Raw genomic sequence first — 20,048 nt, forward strand, 5'->3', positions numbered from 1 at the left:
GTTGTTACATTCAGTGATTGCTTATTATAGCCTGTCATCCACATTGTGCTATTTATGAGTAAGGCCTACCAATAAACAGGCTATCTAATCCACAGTGCAGGCTAAACAAAACTTGGGCGGTAGTATATGGAGTACTCCAATAAGGCTCCCATAATAAGAAGAGTGACTGTTTGGTTATGCGTAGCCTAAAAACATATTTGCATCCCCTTAATCACATAACCTACCAGTAGGCTATACAATCCTAATAAAAATGTCATTACATATAGTAGCCTATTTATTTACACATTAGGCGATATAAACCTACCAATGGTGCATATGCTGTGGGAGTGGGAAGAACATCAATAGAGATTCTGGGTGCACACCCACGGCCAGCACCGCATGCATGTAGGCTACAAACCCAAACACACTGCGATAGGGAATCCTAAAAATGCGACAACATATCAATAGACTATTCTATCTACTTGGAATAAGGTTCAAAATAATGAATGAGAGCCAGTAGAGGCTACATAGCCTCCTAAATAGCCCACTGATAACAGCTAAAAACGGGACGCTAACACCATGGTTAATCCCCCCAAATAAATTAGGAAATACAAGGAATCACATTTCAAGAAGAATCTCATAGGCACACTGATGTCTGAACACTAATATGCGTTCAGCAATAACATCCAATTACATTCCCATCAAGCATTAGCCTGGGTGGAGAGTCTAAAGTGGATGTTATTTTCGAGCGTCTTATCAACACGTTCCAGCATAGTCATAGGCCACCACTTTTATCCATTTATTTCGGCATCTAAATGAATTGCATAGGCTAACCTACATCCAACATCGCCCAACCAGCCGTCACCGACGAATTCAGTGTCAAAACTTCATAAGATGACATTAAAGTGTCAGCGCATGTTGATGAGATGGGATACACCCGCACCAATACATGTCAACGCTTTTTAAAATGACTTCAATAAATTGCCATTTGCTGTTTCATTTTTCTCCAGGCAATGATACCGTGGCAAACCTCAAGCTCTCTGTGTGCAAGTTATGGAGTTGAAAATTAATTTCGTTGAGCTACTATTTTATTAACCTGCATACATTAAGCATGTGAGATAACGCCCCAGCTATGAAGCCTACACACGGCTTCATAGCTGGGGCGTTGATAGGCTACTTGTATGCATTCAGCAAGTACAATATAACTGGTCGACTTCACCAACTTGCCAATGATACCAAATATGTCGTTCAATCATTTTGGCAAAGAATGCGGTGTGCCCAAACCTGAATAACCAAACCTGAATAAGCTGAGAGGTCGCAGATACTTGAACTAAAACGATCCCCAGAGCCGCATTCATTGAGTCCTCGTTTGCCTATCCGAATTATACTGATACGACGACACGATGAATAGAAACATCCGGGGAAAGCATTTGGAGAGAGAGAAGGAATGTCACTCAATGGAGCCACAGACTACGCTACAAATTACACTGTAATAACCGCATTATAAGTCAAGTTGTTGAAGAAAAGTTTTGCTCTACTTACGGATAATTGGGATCTTGGGGTTTGTTTTCCTCAGCATGATTAAAATATTAAACTTGCAGACATTTCCACGACTGTCACGATACTCGTCCAAAGCTCCGAGTTCCGAGTCTTGAGCTTCTCACAGCATGAATGGAGCGGTATGCGGTGAGCTCCCGATAGCAAGTCAGCCTCGTTCTGAGCGGCAGGAATGCGCGCGGCCGCTGTCTGCTTGGTCGCGTCGCCGCCTACCGCATGTAGGTGGCAGCGTTAGGCACGGTAGTGACCACTGGATTCGAAAGCTCTGTTATAGGACAACGTCGTCTGTCAGAATTCTTTACAAACACTGATTGATTGAAGATAATTTTTCATTAAGTTAAACCATTCCAACATAATAGTCTAATGCAGCATATTAGTGTCTAAGGGTCGCCATAAGTTGTCTCACGGCCACGGGAGGTAAAGGTAGGCACATGAGGAGCGATGATTTCCATAAGATGCAGGATTTTTTTTTGAATAAAGGAGCAGAGAGTTATCATTGAGGATTGCGTTCAGTATATGGCTGGCCTGTTCACCTCTTCACCCGAAGAGCTGAAACTGATTTAAAGGTCCTCTGTGTTAGGAAACAGCTTTAGTGGAATGTATTCTCTTTGGGGAAAAGTGCCATCGAGAACCAAAACGGGTTCTTCGGCTATCCCCTTTGAATAACCCTTTTTGGTTCCAGGAAGAACTGTTTTGGGTTCCGTGCAATGTTCCCTCAATTTTTTTCGGCACAGAGCAAATGTCAGCTCTCTGAAAGCACGTTTACTGTGAACACTGAGGCTGTACCTGCAATAAGTTACAGTTTTAACAGTGGCCAAGTAGGCTACTGTGGCTATTTGATCATCATGTAGGCCTAACATCGGGCCTACCATCAAAAACAATGGATAAAATGCATTCCATAACATTTTAACATGGAAATAGCTCTTCTATCATTCAGCCTACAGTAGCAGCCAATGTGTAGTGTTCAGTGTAGGCCTACATTCCGTGAGACTTAAAAAAAAACATGCAGGGCTTGACATTAACATGTTTATCCACTTGTCCTTCAGACAAGGAGGTGACTGAAAATATTGTTGTGTTGTTTGATCAAGAAACCACTTTACAAAATAAAATTCATTATTATTCTCATACCATTATTACAGAGAATCAGATGAATTATGCTACCCTCTGCCTGACTGACTTGCTTTTCAAAGATTTATAGAAATGTACAGGTTTTGTGCTCTTGTAGGAAGCAAATACTCCCCCATTGCTGACTACAAATGATCTATAACTGGGCTAATAATGTGCACACATGGCTACATGCAGCTCTACTCACAAACTCTTATGGTGCAAACACAGTCCAGTTTAAAGTGAATGGCACAGATCCATATATGGCAACGGTCTATTTGCGTATAGGCCTACTGGAGCACCTGATTGGTTATGCCACACTGGTCTGTGTAGAATCCTACTCCAATCCTACTCAAATGTAGTTTTGGATACTAAATCTCGCGTAGTTTGTTTTGTTTCGGTATGTTGCATTGAAGTGGCTAATATTGCGTTGATTCAATCTCAATTCACACACTGAAGGGAAACATTGATAGTGTTAACTAACGGGGAAAACTCTAGAAAGTAGAGTGAAGTTCAATTTCGTTCTTTCCCTGCAGGGGCTGATATTTCTTCTGCATGGCAGTCCTGGGGGAGCTGCAGTCCTGGGGGAGCTGCGCGCCCGCACGCAGCTTAGAGGGAACAATGGTTCCATGTAGAACCCTTTCCACAGAGGGTTCCGCATGGAACCCAAAAGAGTTCTACCTGAACCTAAAATGCTTCTACCTGGAACCAAAAAGGGTTCTCCTATGGCAAGGGCAGGCAACCCTGTTCCTGGAGTGCTGTAGATACTGCAGGATTTTGTTCCAACTAGGCACCACACCATCTAGGCATCATTTCGGTGATTGCCTAATTAAACACACCTGGGCCCAGATTCACAAAACACTTCTTATGCAAAAACTTAAGAAGCTTATTAATTAAGAAAAAAACAAGAAGTTCATAAGATAGTTCGTAAGTCCAATTCCTCAATAATATCTCAAGATTTTATGATTTTCTTATGAATCTTCTTAAGATGATTGTTGCTAGGCAACCGATTTAGCTAGCTATCTAGCTAGCAATGGCAATCATGTTAGCATATTTCGTACTGAGATTACTGCTCTTAAAACATGTTCTTGGGTTTAAAATAATGAATACTGAAACTTTCAGATGAAGCTTATTAAACATGTTCATTTGCTTTCATGAGCTTCTTCTCTCACTGCCCTGAGTTTAAGACAAGGGTTTGGCTATCTTGGAATTAACAACATTTCCAATAACTTGATTTTCAAGATTCTAATTTATTCTTAAGGAGAAACATAAAAAATAGCGCCAGAACATTTCCAAGAAATGTTTTTAGTAATATCAAATTTGCTTAAATTTCTTCTAAAATGGCAGTTAAGAAGAAATGTCCTCTTAAGAAGGTTTTGTGAATCTGGGCCCTGGTCCTCCAGGTCGTTTAAACATGAAAACATGAAGTGCCTGTTGCACTCCAGTACCAGGGTTGCCTACCTCTGTCTTATTGGGACAACCTAAGAACCCTTTTGAAACCCTTAAAAATAAAAAATAAATTAAGTATCCCCACATGTTATCCCCACAATTCTCCGAGCCTATAATACCATTTTGGCACAAAACTACTCAATACATGAATGTTTGCCTGACAAATTACAACAGGCAAGTTTCTGGAAAGGGGAAAAAAATGACAATAAACACTATTATGAAAATTAGAAACACTTCTCTAAAGGAAATAGCAGCAAACAAACGCTGCAAAACACTCAGCAAATATATACGAGCGTCAAAAGAGTGAAATAGTTAGTAGCAAAAATGTGCGTAATGATTGCCGTCTCTGGGTCATCATCACAGCTAGGTAGGTTAACTATGGAACAATATGCAATACCTATGCTATTTGGCAAATTTTCTCACAAATCCAGCAACTGATGGACCTGACTCTTGACCAGGAGTGTCCCTCTCCTGTTCAGGTTCTTCACAAAGATGATGAGGATGGAGGAGGCCCGATCTGCTGGTGACTAACATGTCTGTTAACAATTATATTTCCCCAAATTTGAAAAGGTCACTCTTTCTGAGCCATACACAATTCAAAAAACATCCAACTCACAGATGACCCACAGACTCACTGCCAAGGTTTTCTTGCACTCCCCCAGTTGCAGATTATCATTCATTTTTACACATACCGGTATACACGTCATGATTACACAGAGCCTTTCACAAATGCTAGCACAGACATCCACAGACTTACACTCAGAATAATCCAAATCCATTTTTGATCTGGTTTTATTTCTCTCTATAAAGAGATTAATCATTTGACATAATCTATTTGATAGAGCTTCAGTATAGCATCACATATTGTGTGGCAGGCTGGCTGGCAGCTCAGTTCTGCATGGTACATAAACCCAAGTGTGGCTGGCTTGATAGCGGAGCTGAGCCCCTGAAATTATCTTTATTTTCCCCTGTGAATATTGGATAATACTGTAGGTTACCACATTAGTGATGACGGGGCGGAAGTGCGTTTTCATGTAGGCCGTTGGGGTGTAGGATTCCAACAGGACGGGATGTGGTCATCTCGCTGATGTGCCGCTGCTTTTGTACTGTAGAGTGTGTGTGTCCGTGCTTGCGTGTGTGTGTGTGTTTAGTTTTTTAGGCAGGTTGTTAATTCACACAATTGTTTTCAATCTAAAAAGTCATGTGCATCTTCAGTCCTTCCACATCATACAATTTAATTTATAATCCATTTAGAATCAGAGGCTTACTAATGATCCACTATGGAAACCACTTTCATAATTTATGTTGATTGTTGTGTGTATTCATCCATGTCTCACATAGCTTGACAAGCATTCTGGAAAAAGTCCTTAGATTGGGTGGAAAATCACAACCTCATCATTAATGTAGACTCTAGAGAGTTTAGGGTTAGGCTTTACGTTGTATGACCCTGGCTGTTGTTCCTCATATACCATAATGTCGTTTTAATGAGTCAGCCATATAGGAAATGTGCTCAGCAAAATACAGGAGAGGTGTTTGAACCGAGATGTGTGTTTGTGTGTATTAGTAATTCTACAGGGACATGGGGGGCTTAATCCAGATCAAAGCCTGTCGTAAGGCAAGGTGAGCCCTGTGAGATGAGGGGGAGATGAAGGCTGCCTTGGGCCTTGGAGCCCACTCTTGCCATGTCTCCTCTCCTCTGACTCCTCTTCTCTGCTCTCCTCACTCCTCTTCACTCCTCTCATTCCCCTCCTGTCCTCTCCATGACTCCATGCTCCCTCCATCTGTATTTGCATAATATATCTGTGAAATTTCATTTCCTGGCAACTTCTATGCAACAGGTGATTTATGTAGATAACCCTCTCAACACATTTATAACTAACTCATACGCTGCTGCAACACCTTGTTCTTCACACAGAGCCTCACGCTGTGAACAGCTCTCAGACCTCTAGTGGCGATGCTGAGTCCTGAAGCTCGTACGGTTCTGTACTCTGACGGGCTGTGCCCTGTTGCGTTGGCACCCCGAGTGAGGATGACATGGATCCAGAGTGTGTTTTAATGTTTTAACAACTCTGCTCGTAGCCTATCTCTCCCCATCCGGCTGGCATCGCCTTAAACCATGCCATCCATTTCATCCACATCTTCCAACACCCAATCATAATTACAATCTCGTCAGAAAGAGCTAGCTTGGAGGAAAGTAATTAGAGACCAACATTATTCTCTCTTCGAAACAAATCCAAAAAGCTCAGGCTTCATTCCTCAACTGCCTGTGATGTGTCAGGCTACGGGGGCGTACGTACAGTGAAGAGAGAGAGATGGGAGGTGTTTGTTACATTTTGTAGCCTGTTTTTGATCATGAAGATCACAGTATTCTTTACCGCCTGAGACACCACTCAGTGGGCAAATTAACTCCCCTAAGAAGTGTGGGAGCGACGCGAGCGTGGGTGGGTGGGAGAGGTAGTTTGCCTGCTCAAAGGACAGACTCCTTTAAAGTGAGTCTTTTTTGTTTCCCTTGGCTGGGTAATTATGGCTTGGCCTTGGTGTCAGGGTGTGTGTTTAATGGTATGGCTGGGCTGTCACCCAGTGGCCTAGCACGTGTCACTAGAACACTGGCTGGAGTTAGATTAGAGTTAGAGAGCAAACGAGTGTACTTCAGCTAACGCATATGACTTATTCTATCAGTGTCATGTCAACTAGTTATATTGAAATGTAGGCCTAGTCATATCCCAAATATATGGCTATAGATTGTTACCATTAATCCCATCAGTTTATGGTCAAATTCAGATTTGTGTCAACTTTTCTCTGTCACCTCTGTTTCCATCCAAAGATGTGAGGTGACTGGTTGTGCTGAATCACTAGAAGCAGCCACCCGGGGCCCAGAGTCGGGACTATAAATGAGCAGCTACCCAGGGCCCAGTCAGTACTATATATATGAACAGCTACCCAGGGCCCAGAGTCAGTACTATAAATGAGCAGCTACCCAGGGCCCAGTCAGTACTATATATATGAACAGCTACCCAGGGCCCAGAGTCAGTACTATAAATGAGCAGCTACCCAGGGCCCAGTCAGTACTATAAATGAGCAGCTACCCAGGGCCCAGAGTCAGTACTATAAATGAGCAGCTACCCAGGGCCCAGAGTCAGAACTATCCCATAATCTCCAGCTCCACAACCACCATTTGCAATTCATCAGCAAAGCATGACCTGATTATGGTGGCTACAGGGAGCATAGCACTGGTGTAGGTCGCAGTGAGTAAGCACCAGCGGCCATCTCCACTCCACACGCTGCCTCTCTCTGCATCCCTAAGTGATTGTAATGCATCGCCCTCTCCCAAAGACATGGCAGCACTTACTAACATTCACCCCCTATCGGCAATCCAAGCTCCACTCAACTGAGATGAATTATGCAATTCTGACAGCAGCAGTTATCACGCACAATCTTATTAGAGAGAGAGGGGGGCCTATGTACAGTGGGGAGAACAAGTATTTGATACACTGCCGATTTTGCAGGTTTTACTACTTACAAAGCATGTAGAGGTCTGTAATTTTTATCATAGGTATACTTCAACTGTGAGAGACGGAATCTAAAACAAAAATCCAGAAAATCACATTGTATGATTTTTAAGTAATTAATTTGCATTTTATTGCATGACATAAGTATTTGATACATCAGAAAAGCAGAACCTCATATTTGGTACAGAATCCTTTGTTTGCAATTACAGAGATCATACGTTTCCTGTAGTTCTTGACCAGGTTTGCACACACTGCAGCAGGGTTTTTTGGCCCACTCCTCCATACAGACCTTCTCCAGCTCCTTTAGGTTTCGGGGCTGTCGCTGGGCAATACGGCCTTTCAGCTCCCTCCAAAGATTTTCTATTGGGTTCAGGTCTGGAGACTGGCTAGGCCACTCCAGGACCTTGAGATGCTTCTTACGGAGCCACTCCTTAGTTGCCCTGGCTGTATGTTTCGGGTCGTTGTCATGCTGGAAGACCCAGTCACGACCCATCTTCAATGCTCTTACTGAGGGAAGGAGGTTGTTGGCCAAGATCTCGCGATACATGGCCCCATCCATCCTCCCCTCAATACGGTGCAGTCGTCCTGTCCCCTTTAGAGAAAAGCATCCCCAGAGAATGATGTTTCTACCTCCATGCTTCACGGTTGGGATGGTGTTCTTGGGGTTGTACTCATCCGTCATCTTCCTCCAAACAGGGCGAGTAGAGTTTAGACCAAAAAGCTCTATTTTTGTCTCATCAGACCACATGACCTTCTCCCATTCCTCCTCTGGATCATCCAGATGGTCATTGGCAAACTTCAGACGGGCCTGGACATGCGCTGGCTTGAGCAGGGGGACCTTGCATGCGCTGCAGGATTTTAATCCATGACGGCGTAGTGTGTTACTAATGGTTTTCTTTGAGACTGTGGTCCCAGCTCTCTTCAGGTCATTGACCAGATCCTGCCGTGTAGTTCTGGGCTGATCCCTCACCTTCCTCATGATCATTGATGCCCCACGAGGTGAGATCTTGCGTGGAGCCCCAGACCGAGGGTGATTGACCGTCATCTTGAACTTCTTCCATCTTCTAATAATTGCGCCAACAGTTGTTGCCTTCTCACCAAGCTGCTTGCCTATTGTCCTGTAGCCCATCCCAGCCTTGTGCAGGTCTACAATTTTATCCCTGATGTCCTTACACAGCTCTCTGGTCTTGGCCATTGTGGAGAGGTTGGAGTCTGTTTGATTGAGTGTGTGGACAGGTGTCTTTTATACAGGTAACGAGTTCAAACAGGTGCAGTTAATACAGGTAATGAGTGGAGAACAGGAGGGCTTCTTAAAGAAAAACTAACAGGTCTGTGAGAGCCGGAATTCTTACTGGTTGGTAGGTGATCAAATACTTATGTCATGCAATAAAATGCAAATTAATTACTTAAAAATCATACAATGTGATTTTCTGGATTTTTGTTTTAGATTCCGTCTCTCACAGTTGAAGTGTACCTATGATAAAAATTACACACCTCTACATGCTTTGTAAGTAGGAAAACCTGCAAAATCATCAGTGTATCAAATACTTGTTCTCCCCACTGTATATGTACCACTTCCTAGAGTACTATGTACACTGAATGTAGTATAAGACTTTTAATATTATTCTAAATGTACAGTTTTACAGTGATCAAACAGCATGGCTTTATTTTGTATGGAAAATGCAGAGACAGTAGTGCCAAACGTCTCTCTATTGAATAACACTGACAAAGGTGTGAGACGGATGGTTTGTTTTTCCTTGCCCTTCAGTAGTGTCTTGTCAGTGGCTTCATATTTAGTGAGAGTTACTGTATAGTGTGTGTAGGGGAAGGGATGAGTGATGCCACATAAAGCTGGCATGTTGTGACACTCAGCACTCAGTGCTACACTTGACCTGATCTAGTTGCTTTGTTGTTCTGGTAAAAATGAAAATGTAAAACAGAAAAAGTTTTTGTATCTTCTAGTAATGTGTTGGTCTTCCTACTACTGAATGACAGTAGGTAAGTGAATTGGTTTACCCAAGGTGAGAAGGGGGTGCGAGGGGTGATAATTGTGTTGTTTGCTCTACAGCCCATTAGTTCATACACCACTATGATATACAATAAGGCTGTGACAACAAAAAGACAACAGTCACACAGTGGCGGAAGATATTCAACAACACATGCGTTTGTTTCATCACAAAACCGGAGAGCAACATCTGTCCGGTGAAGTCCACAAAAAAAAGATTGCATGTAACAAACAGTTATACAACCTGCAGCATGGTCAATCAAGTTAATAATGTTTTTGACAGTTTATTAAGCAACTACTGATTTAGAACCACGGAGTTACTGCAAGTCAGCTCAGCAGAGACATTCGCCTCCACTTTTCCAGCACCATTTACACTTAAACATTTAAACATCATCAAATCATCAAAGCTTAGTTTAATACACTGAAAGCAAACTTAAAGATACCACAAACAATTTAGTCCAATCAATGTTGCTAAATATCATGTGGCTGTCCATGGTACTGATTGAGGACTAGTTGAACGCCAATGCCGTCCACCTCTCTTTCATGTTGTCAAAACAGTATATGGCTCTGTGCATTTTTTGTTTTTGTTTTCATATGCTACCTAGCTAAAATGCTTGCTAGCCTAACTTCCTTGCATGGGAAAAAATGAACCAGCTAAGTTAGCTAGCTAGTTAAAGCGAGCCTACTAGGCTACATCTAGGCTATATATTGAACTTAAATCGTGACAGGCCAGTGGCACAATAAATGAATTTATGGTTAGATCAGAATTACCGTCATAATCATTGGCCTGTACAAAGAATTAAGTTAAAGCCACAAGTCCCAATCCTCATCTCCATCCATGGCTTTGGAAAGAGCCGATTTAGCAAACTAGCTACTGCAGGACATCAACACAAGCAGCCCAGAAACAGACCAGACACAGACCAAGCAGACCTGACAATGATGATGTTTTGCTCAGGATGTGATTTGATTTGTGTGAAGCCAAATCCAAACTGGCCTCCCTTGGGGGTTTTTGCTGCGCCAGGACAACCCACAGTTGAACTCAGCTCAATGCTGATTCATTAAGGAAGGCCAATCCGCATAGCAATGACAGGACAGACCAGGTGAGGATATGACGGAGTCAACCAAGACATACTGATTGTGTTTCTTCATAGGTCCTGCTCACACTTTCTCTATCCCTAATTATCTTTTTTTCTTTCTCCCCCTCTCTCTCTCCCGCTTCCTCTCTCTCTCTCCCAGATTCTGATGACTCTATTCTTCATCAATGATAGGCTAGCTGTGTTAGCCACTGTCAGATGTTGTAATGCTGAGTGTGTGAGTATGTTTGTGGTTAAATATGACTGCTAAGGCCAGGGAAGAAGAGCCAGCCAGGTGTGCTCAATCCAAAACTGTTCATCCCCCTCACCACAAGCTCAGACATTTGCTGTGGCGGGCCAATTTGTTGGGAGAGGCGGCGGTTATCTAAATGCAAAGTGATGCTGTAATAGCACTCGGGATGCGCCGAATCGCCAGTGGAGAGCACCGCCTGTAAGAAAGGTAGAGACGGATGCGGCGCAGGGGGAATTACTTGTGTGAAATCAAGCTGGAATGATGCAGGGAGACAAAATATGTGGATTAGAGCCTGTCAGGGCTGAGGAAGGAGGGGAGAAAAACACCTTCCATATCAGGGAGCCATCATCAACGAGTGACGAGCAGAGGACAGGGAAAGGAAAGGGGGTGGAGACAGACGTCATTTTACCTTACACAATGTCTATGACAGAGGTGAATGAAGACTGTACAGTATAAACAGTGCCAGTGTAATCTAATCTAGTGTAATCCTAGTAACCTGAGGGTTGATTAAACATCATTGATAAAAATCTGTATAAATCAGTTCTAATTAAACTTCTCATGGCTTTACAATCGACATCGCAAACAGCAGGAACCTTTCTATTCTTACAGCAAAGCCTTTATACCCCTTAGGGATAGGTTCAATTATAAAAGTGGTATAAATTATTCATGGGGGACATTTTTACAAAACCCTTGGAGTATGAATGTTTTTAATAAAGTCTTATAATGCATTCTGTTTGAGAAGAATGAACATTTTGGCAGTGTATTAGCTAGCTAAAGCGGTGGTGACAAGGATATTGCAGTGGATCACGCCTGTTGTTAGTTCACAGTCTCTAAGCTCTCCACATTGAATGAGAATGTCACCTTTTGGTGTCACCATGTTTCAGCCAAAGAAGTTGCATTAAGCTCATTGATTTCTTCCAGTATGAAGTCACATTGTTTAATTCAAGGCAAGGTGCCGCTCTGCATCCTCAATAGTGTTGCTTGGCGAGACGAGCATAACTTAAAACGTCAATTAGCAGGCCAGGGCCGTTTCTAGCTCTGGCCCCCCTCTTGTCGGTGGAGAGAAACATTTGCAGCTTTAAAGTTAAAGCTGCTAATGTTTCAACCTCTTGCCTTGATGCAAAGCTGTCATCAAGGCAAAGGGTGGCTACTTTGAAGAATTTCAAATATAAAATAGATTTTGATTGTTTAACACTTTTTTGGTTACTACATGATTCCATATGTGTTATTTCATGGTTTTGATGTCCTCACTATTATTTTACAATGTAGAAAATAGTCAAAATAAAGAAAAACCCTGGAATGAGTAGGTGTGTCTAAACTTTTGACTCTTATTATATACAGTATATATAATTTTTATTTGAAAATATATTTTCCTTTTCCCATAACACTACCGCTAATTGAGACAACAACACTTAAGCTTCTACGTCCAGCTTATACAGTACATACTATATACATTTTACTGACACAATGTATTTTACAAGTTATCTTTTGTTTGTTTTTAATCCCATCCTTCAGCTACCCTCAACCCTTCCCATCTATCTCTGAAGACCATACAGATTGATTTCTATTTGCCATGTATTTTTAACTGTGCTGTTTCACAAAAATGCTGAACCTATATAGAGTTGAAGTCGGAAGTTTACATACACCTTAGCCAAATACATTTAAACTCAGTTTTTCACAATTACTGACATTTAATAAGAGTAAACATGCCCTGTCTTAGGATGACCACTTAATTTTAAGAATGTGAAATGTCAGAATAATTGTAGAGAGAATTATTTATTTCAGCTTTTATTTCTTTCATCACATTCCCAGTGGGTCAGAAGTTTACATACACTCAATTAGTATTTGGTAGCGTTGCCTTTAAATTGTTGAACTTGGGTCAAACGTTTCAGGTAGCCTTCTACAAGCTTCCCACAATAAGTTGGGTGAATTTGGGCCCATTCTTCCTGACAGAGCTGGTGTAACTGAGTCAGGTTTGTAGGCCTCCTTGCTCGCAGACGCTTTTTCAGTTCTGCCCAAAATGTTTCTATGGGATTGAGGTTTGGGTGTTGTGATGGCCACTCCAATACCTTGACTTTATTGTCCTTAAGCCATTTTGCCACAACTTTGGAAGTATGCTTGGGGTCATTGTCCATTTGGAAGACCCATTTGCGACCAAGCTTTAATTTCCTGACTGATGTCTTGAGATGTTGCTTCAATATATCCACAGAATTTCCCCCCTCATGATGCCATCTAGCTTGTGAGGTGCACCAGTCCCTCCTGCAGCAAAGCACCCTCACAGCAAGATGCTGCCACCCCCGTGCTTTATGGTTGAGATGGTGTTCTTTGGCTTGCAAGCATCCCCCTTATTCCTCCAAACATAACGATGGTCATAATGGCCAAACAGTTCCTTTTTTGTTTCATCAGAACAGAGGACATTTCTCCAAAAAGTATGATCTTTGTCCCCATGTGCAGTTGCAAACCGTAGTCTGGCTTTTTTTTATGGCGGTTTTGGAGCAGTGGCTTCTTCCTTGCAGAGCGGCCTTTCAGGTTATGTCGTTATAGGACCTTGTTTTTACTGTGGATATAGATACTTTTGTACCTGTTTCCTCCAGCATCTTCACAAAGTCCTTTGCTGTTGTTCTGGGATTGATTTGCACTTTTCGCACCAAAGTATGTTCATCTCTAGGAGACAGAACGCGTCTCCTTCCTGAGCGATGTGATGGCTGCGTGGTCCCATGGTGTTTATACTTGCGTACTATTGTTTGTACAGATGCACGTGGTACCTTCAGGCGTTTGGAAATTGCCGTACACCTCCAATTGACTCAAATGATGTCAATCAGAATCTAAAGCCATTACATAATTTTCTGTAATTTTCCAAGCTGTTTAAAGGCACAGTCAACTTAGTGTATGTAAACTTCTGATCCACTGGAATTGTGATACAGTGAATTATAAGAGAAATAATCTGTCTGTAAACAATTGTCCAACACTATAGTTTGTTAACAAGAAATTTGTGGAGTGGTTGAAAAACGAGTTTTAATGACTCCAACCTAAGTGTATGTAAACTTCCGACTTCAACTGTACATTTGACGGACACAGTATATTTTACATTAGTTATCTTGTTATTTTTAGTCCCACCCTTCAGCTCCACTTAACCTCTCCCATCTATCTCTGAACATCATCCAGTTTTGATTTCTATTTACCCATATATTTTTCAACTGTGTTGTGGTGTTTCACCAAAGTTCTGAACCAGTCTATTCTCATAGTTTCTACAGATTCTATATTAAAGATGAAAATGTTTGTTAAAAGTATAATTTTTTTATTGATTGATTGACTATGACTTTTCAAATCACCCAGTACTATTTGCAGAGTTAGCTCCATGTAAATGTTGCAATTCTTCAGCCATTCCTGGACCTGCGACCAAAAACAAGCTACATATGGACAGTACCAAAACAAATGATCTAATGATTCTGTCTCTTTGCAGCTAAATCTGCAGAGCTGGTTTGGTTGTATCCCCCATATATACACTACCATTCAAACGTTTGGGGTCACTTAGAAATGTCCTTGTTTTTGAAAGAAGAGCACATTTTTTGTCCATTAAAATGACATCAAATTGATCAGAAATACAGTGTAGACATTGTTAATGTTGTAAATGACAACGCTGTGTACTACTCCCTTCACAGAACAGCGCAAATTCACACTAACCAGAATAGAAAGAGGAGTGAAAGGCCCCGGTGCACAACTGAGCAAGAGGACAAGTACATTAGAGTATCTAGTTTGAGAAACAGACGCCTCACAAGTCCTCAACTGGCAGCTTCATTAAATAGTACGCGCAAAACGCCAGTCTCAATGTCAATAGTGAAGAGGCGACTCCGGGATGCTGGCTTTCTAGGCAGAGTTGCAAAGAAAAAGACATATCTCAGACTGGCCAATAAAAATAAAAGATTAAGGTGGGCCAAAGAACACAGACAGAAGAACTCTTGAACATAGGGTGAGACATCCTTACTAATCTGCTAGAAAACCAGTTTGGATTTAAGAATAACTTTTGTATGACTGAAGCCTTTAGTGAGAGGTCTAATGCATTTATATTTAATCATTTCTGCCCTCTGAATTTATATTCATTATATAAATAGGCTTGTTTAATTTTGTCTGGCTTGCCGTTTAAAATAAAATGGAATATTGTTTGCTTCTAAAATTTAAAAACAGGTTGCTAGGTGTAGGCAAAACCATAAGTAAATAGGTGAACAGGGATATGAGGTATTTTCCTTTCCATGGAAGCAAGATCTTATCTATTTTTGCTAACTTTCCATAAAAATGTATTGTTGTGAGATCATTTATTTCGTTCGGGATATGAATACCATGTATGTCCACATCACTATCAGACCGTTTTATTGGTAAACTACACAGTAATGTAAAATGTGTATTTTTTTGTGATCCAATACGTAATATTGTATACTTAATTATATCATAGTATATCATCATTTAATTGTAATCCAGAGAGGTTAGCAAAAGTATCTAGATCCTTGATGAGGCTGTGGAGCGATTCTAATTCTAAAAGTATCTAGATCCTCTATGAGGCTGTGGAGGGATTCTAATTCTAAAAGTATCTAGATCCTCCATGAGGCTGTGGAGGGATTCTAATTCTAAAAGTATCTAGATCCTCTATGAGGCTGTGGAGGGATCCAAATTGTGGATTTTAAACCCTGGATTTCTATCCCCTTGATATTAATGTTGGATCTGATTTTAATAGCTAACATTTTGATGGCCATAATAAATAGATATGCCGATAGTGGACAAACGTTTTTTTACTCCTCTTGACAGTTTAATACTTTCTGAGAAGTAGCCATTCTTTACTATTTTACACCTAGGGTTACTATGCATAACTTTTATCCATTATATAAGAGATTATCCAAAATTGAAATATTCCAGGCATTTATATATAAATTCCAGTCGTAGTTTATCAAAAGCCTTTTCAAAATCAGCTATGAGTACCAGGCCTGGTTTACCAGATTTTTCATAGTGTTCTATTGTTTCCAGTACTTGTCTTATACACTGCTCAAAAAAATAAAGGGAACACTTAAACAACACAATGTAACTCCAAGTCAATCACACTTCCGTGAAATCAAACTGTCCACTTAGGAAGCAACACTGATTGACAATAAATTTCACATGCTGTTGTGGAAATGGAATAGACAAAAGGTGGAAATTATAGGCAATTAGCAAGACACCCCCAATAAAGGAGTGGTTCTGCAGGTGGTGACCACAGACCACTTCTCAGATCCTATGCTTCCTGGCTGATGTTTTGGTCACTTTTGAATGCTGGCGGTGCTTTCACTCAAGTGGTAGCATGAGACGGAGTCTACAACCCACACAAGTGGCTCAGGTAGTGCAGCTCATCCAGGATGGCACATCAATGCGAGCTGTGGCAAGAAGGTTTGCTGTGTCTGTCAGCGTAGTGTCCAGAGCATGGAGGCGCTACCAGGAGACAGGCCAGTACATCAGGAGACGTGGAGGAGGCCGTAGGAGGGCAACAACCCAGCAGCAGGACCGCTACCTCCGCCTTTGTGCAAGGAGGAGCACTGCCAGAGCCCTGCAAAATGACCTCCAGCAGGCCACAAATGTGGAATTGTAGGTTGGGAACTCTGGCCTCTTTCTAGCGCTCCGACCTGAAGATCACTGACGTCATCATGATTCAACCTTGTTTTTTTTCTCCAGAGTTCCCAGTTGTCTTGAATGCACCATAAATCCAGGGAATTCCAGACTTTGATGACAAAATTTGCCCACTGTCACAGATCCCTCTGAAACTTTCATTACGGTCACCTGGCCCGTGTAAGTACCTGTGCTGTGTGCTTTGGCTTTTGTGCCATTGTGGATTGCGCAGATGATTACGGGTCTCGTCCCGTGTGTTAATTATTGTGAGCGTGTGTTATTTATTTGAGGTACTCCTCGCTCTTCTGTTTGGGTTTCTACCCTGTGTTTTGTAAAGTGTTTGTTTGGTCTTCGTCCCCATGCCTTTACACGACAATTTGGTTGAAATAAAAAAAACTATTACGCATTCCTGCGCCTGTCTCCCAAATCATTCATACCAGCGTGACAGAATAATCGACCATTAAGGGAGACAGCGGGAATGGCCCGTCCGACGACGCTGCGACTGGTCCGTCCGGCGCTGCCGCAACTTCAGCAGCTGCAACTGACCTGTCCGACGCCGCCACAACCGGTCCGTCCGACGCCACTGCAACTGGTCCATTCGACGACGCCGCTACTTCGGCAGCGGCAACTGGCCCGTCCGACGATGACACAACTTCGGCAGCTGCATCGGGTCCTGATCGACCCGCACTGGGTTCCTGTGATCGACCTCGAGGCCGGTGTTGTTGCGCTGCTAGCGAGGCACTCCTCGCTCTTTTGTTTGGGTTTCTACCCTGTGTTTTGTAAAGTGTTTGTTTGGTCTTCATCCACATGCCTTTACACGGCACGCCGTAATTTGGGTGAAATAAAAAAATCTATTACGCATTCCTGCGTCTGTCTCCCGAATCATTCATACCAGCGTGACACCCACTAAGGACCGTCGCGCCACCTTCCTGTTCAAGTGAGCACAGCAAGGCAAGGTGAGTCCAAAAATGTATTGTATTCTGCTGCATAAATTATGTAATATGCCCCAGACCTATGTATACTTGGGGCGGCAGGTAGCCTAGTGGTTAGAGCATTGGGCCAGCTCAAATCCCTGAGCTGACAAAGTACAAATCTGTCGTTCTGCCACTGAACAAGACAGGTAACCCACAGTTCCTAGGCCGTCATTGTAAATAATAATTTGTTCTTAACTAACTTGCCTAGTTACATTTTTTTAAATTAATTTTGCCTACTGTTCTGACTTGGTGGTGCACAGGTAGCCTATAGCCTGTTTTAGAGAAATGTAATCATCTAATATTGTAAGAGCTTTCATTGTCTGCTTATATGCCCCCTTTGTTTATCCTACAGTTCTGACTTGGTGTACAGGGAGAATGCTGTAAGAACAGCCCATGTCCTGAATTATGTCACTGTACATTTCAAAAGTGCTGAACAAATAGTTATATTGACTACGTCCGTCCTAGCTCAGTCATTAATGTCTTAATCGAAATTACGGATCGCATCTTATCGGCTCGTTGTCCCCTTATGCCATAGTTTGTACACCTCAATTGTCAGTAGAAACCACGTTTGTTTAAGCAAATCAGCCATATCAGTTATGTTTTTTTTTATGGCAGTAAATGAGGCTGAATGAACTGATTCGTTGCCAGACAAGGCTCCGCTGATAGCCAGTTGTAGCAGTGGTAAGGTATTGGGACTGCTGTTGAAATGTTAGCTGACATGGGCTAACTGAGTGACTGTCAGCGAGTGGAAACAAGAGGAAAACTGATGATGGGAAAACTTTGGTGCCCCCTAGCGGTCGTTTATGCTTAGAAACAGCACTGGTGAAGGAAGAGGAGCACCCAGTCTCCTGAAAAATGACTGGTGCCGCAAGAGGAGCACCCAGCCTCCTGAAAAATGACTGGTGCTGCAAGAGGAGCACCCAGCCTCCTGAACAATGCTACATTGTTTAATTTGATTGAACTAGCCATCAAATTTTTTAGGGGTGCTTTCTGAGAATTTGTTAGACGGCCTGGTTTTGGTTTTATAAGGCAGTCTTTTTTTCAACTCTCATCCAGACAGTGTTTTCCAGACCGATGAGGACACAAACAAACAAGTTCAATCAGCTACAAGTCATTAGTGTGTTCTGCATATACAGGTGAGCTGTCTGTAATGGGAGATGGCACATTATTTAATTTAGGCCAAGTATGGAGCTATTCCCTATCTTTCTCCTGTCGACACTATTCTACACTGTGTTGCTTCCAATTTAACCAACGGTACAACTGTTATCAGCACTGCAGGCAATTACAGGTATGAGCAATCAGCATTTCGACTTATGTAACAGTAATTGTAAACCGTATATTCCTCCTAGAGAGCTGGATTAAGGAACAATGTGAGTTCAGTTATATTCCAATCAAAATGTTGGGTGGTAGCAATCAGTGATAACAAACAAGCCAGATGTGTTCACAGATGGCCTGTATTTCACTACTCTTTTCGGAAATCCTGGGGTTATTATGCCTACATGTCTAAAACACCTCTACAGTTACATGTAAACGTGACATGTTTTCATTATCATGTGGACAGCTATTGCAAGAAAATCCTACTCAGACAGTTGCCACATTGACTTCTTGTCATACATAGAAAAATACACCTGTCTCTGTGAGAGAAGCCCTGTCCCAGGCTACATGGTGAGGCAGTGTAGTGGGAGCCTCCAGGTTTTAGAGTTTGGCCCCCTCTCTCCTCTCCTCATCCTCCTCTCCTCATCCCCCTCTCTGTTCCTCCTCTCCTCATCCCCCTCTCTGTTCCTCCTCTCCTCATCCCCCTCTCTGTTCCTCCTCTCTGTTCCTCCTCTCCTCATCCCCCTCTCTGTTCCCCCTCTCTGTTCCTCCCGGGCCGCTCTGGGATGCATCAGGCTTTTTAGAGAGTCACGTAGTCTCCTCATTAACACCCATCCGCCGCTCCCCGACACATCAGCTCCCAAATGAGCCGGCACATCACCGCTCTGCTCTGCTCTGCCTGTGATTCATCTTCCGCCATTCAGCAGCAAACTCCACTCTTCTCCCGCTCCTCTCCCGCTCTATCTGTCCCTGCACCACTCTGACATGTGCCATTTCATCTGCCATTCATTAATTTGTTCCCCCTTGGTTCTATTTTCATAGTTCTGTTCTCTGCTTGCTTTTCTCCATTCTATTGCATTTGATCTCCCTCCCACTTGTTGTTTATTCTCCCTCCCTAGTTGTGTACAGCAACACACAGTCCAAAGTTACAGTAACAAAGACTCTGCTCCATATACTCACATTATGTTCACTTCACATTGACAGTCAGAGACAGTTAAGTGGACACCTTCGGAGGAAAGCTGCTGTGGAAGACAAAACCATTCCCCCAGTGTATGTCAGTAAGTCAGGAGTTCTCTTCATAGCAACCGTCCTTTTCGGACCTGACAATGTTTGTGGTTTTGAGAGCTTGGGACTATAAGGTTCTATTGCAAATTTGTCCTGTTCAGTATTCTCTACCTATATAGTACTCTAAATACCCCAATT

At 42.4% G+C, this 20,048-nt stretch overlaps 2 protein-coding genes across 3 annotated transcripts in view; both read right to left on the reverse strand.

The window, feature by feature from the left end:
* Positions 1-1,648, reverse strand: part of LOC139557411 (plexin-A1-like) — a 271,441-nt gene extending 269,793 nt beyond the window's left edge. For both annotated transcript variants that reach the window (XM_071372182.1, XM_071372181.1), the window contains exon 1: positions 1,522-1,648. The gene's annotated coding sequence lies outside the window, so the exon portion shown is untranslated. The remainder of the gene's footprint in view (positions 1-1,521) is intronic.
* The window catches only part of LOC139556855 (uncharacterized), a 44,069-nt gene extending 26,703 nt beyond the window's left edge, over positions 1-17,366 (reverse strand). Inside the window, exon 1 of the mRNA XM_071370963.1 lies at positions 17,104-17,366. Within this exon, the coding sequence (XP_071227064.1) occupies positions 17,104-17,366 (263 nt within the window). The remainder of the gene's footprint in view (positions 1-17,103) is intronic.
* Between the last annotated feature and the right edge of the window lie 2,682 nt (positions 17,367-20,048).

This window comes from Salvelinus alpinus, chromosome 28 (genome assembly GCF_045679555.1).
Source record: "Salvelinus alpinus chromosome 28, SLU_Salpinus.1, whole genome shotgun sequence".
NCBI classification, from domain to species: Eukaryota; Metazoa; Chordata; class Actinopteri; order Salmoniformes; family Salmonidae; genus Salvelinus; species Salvelinus alpinus.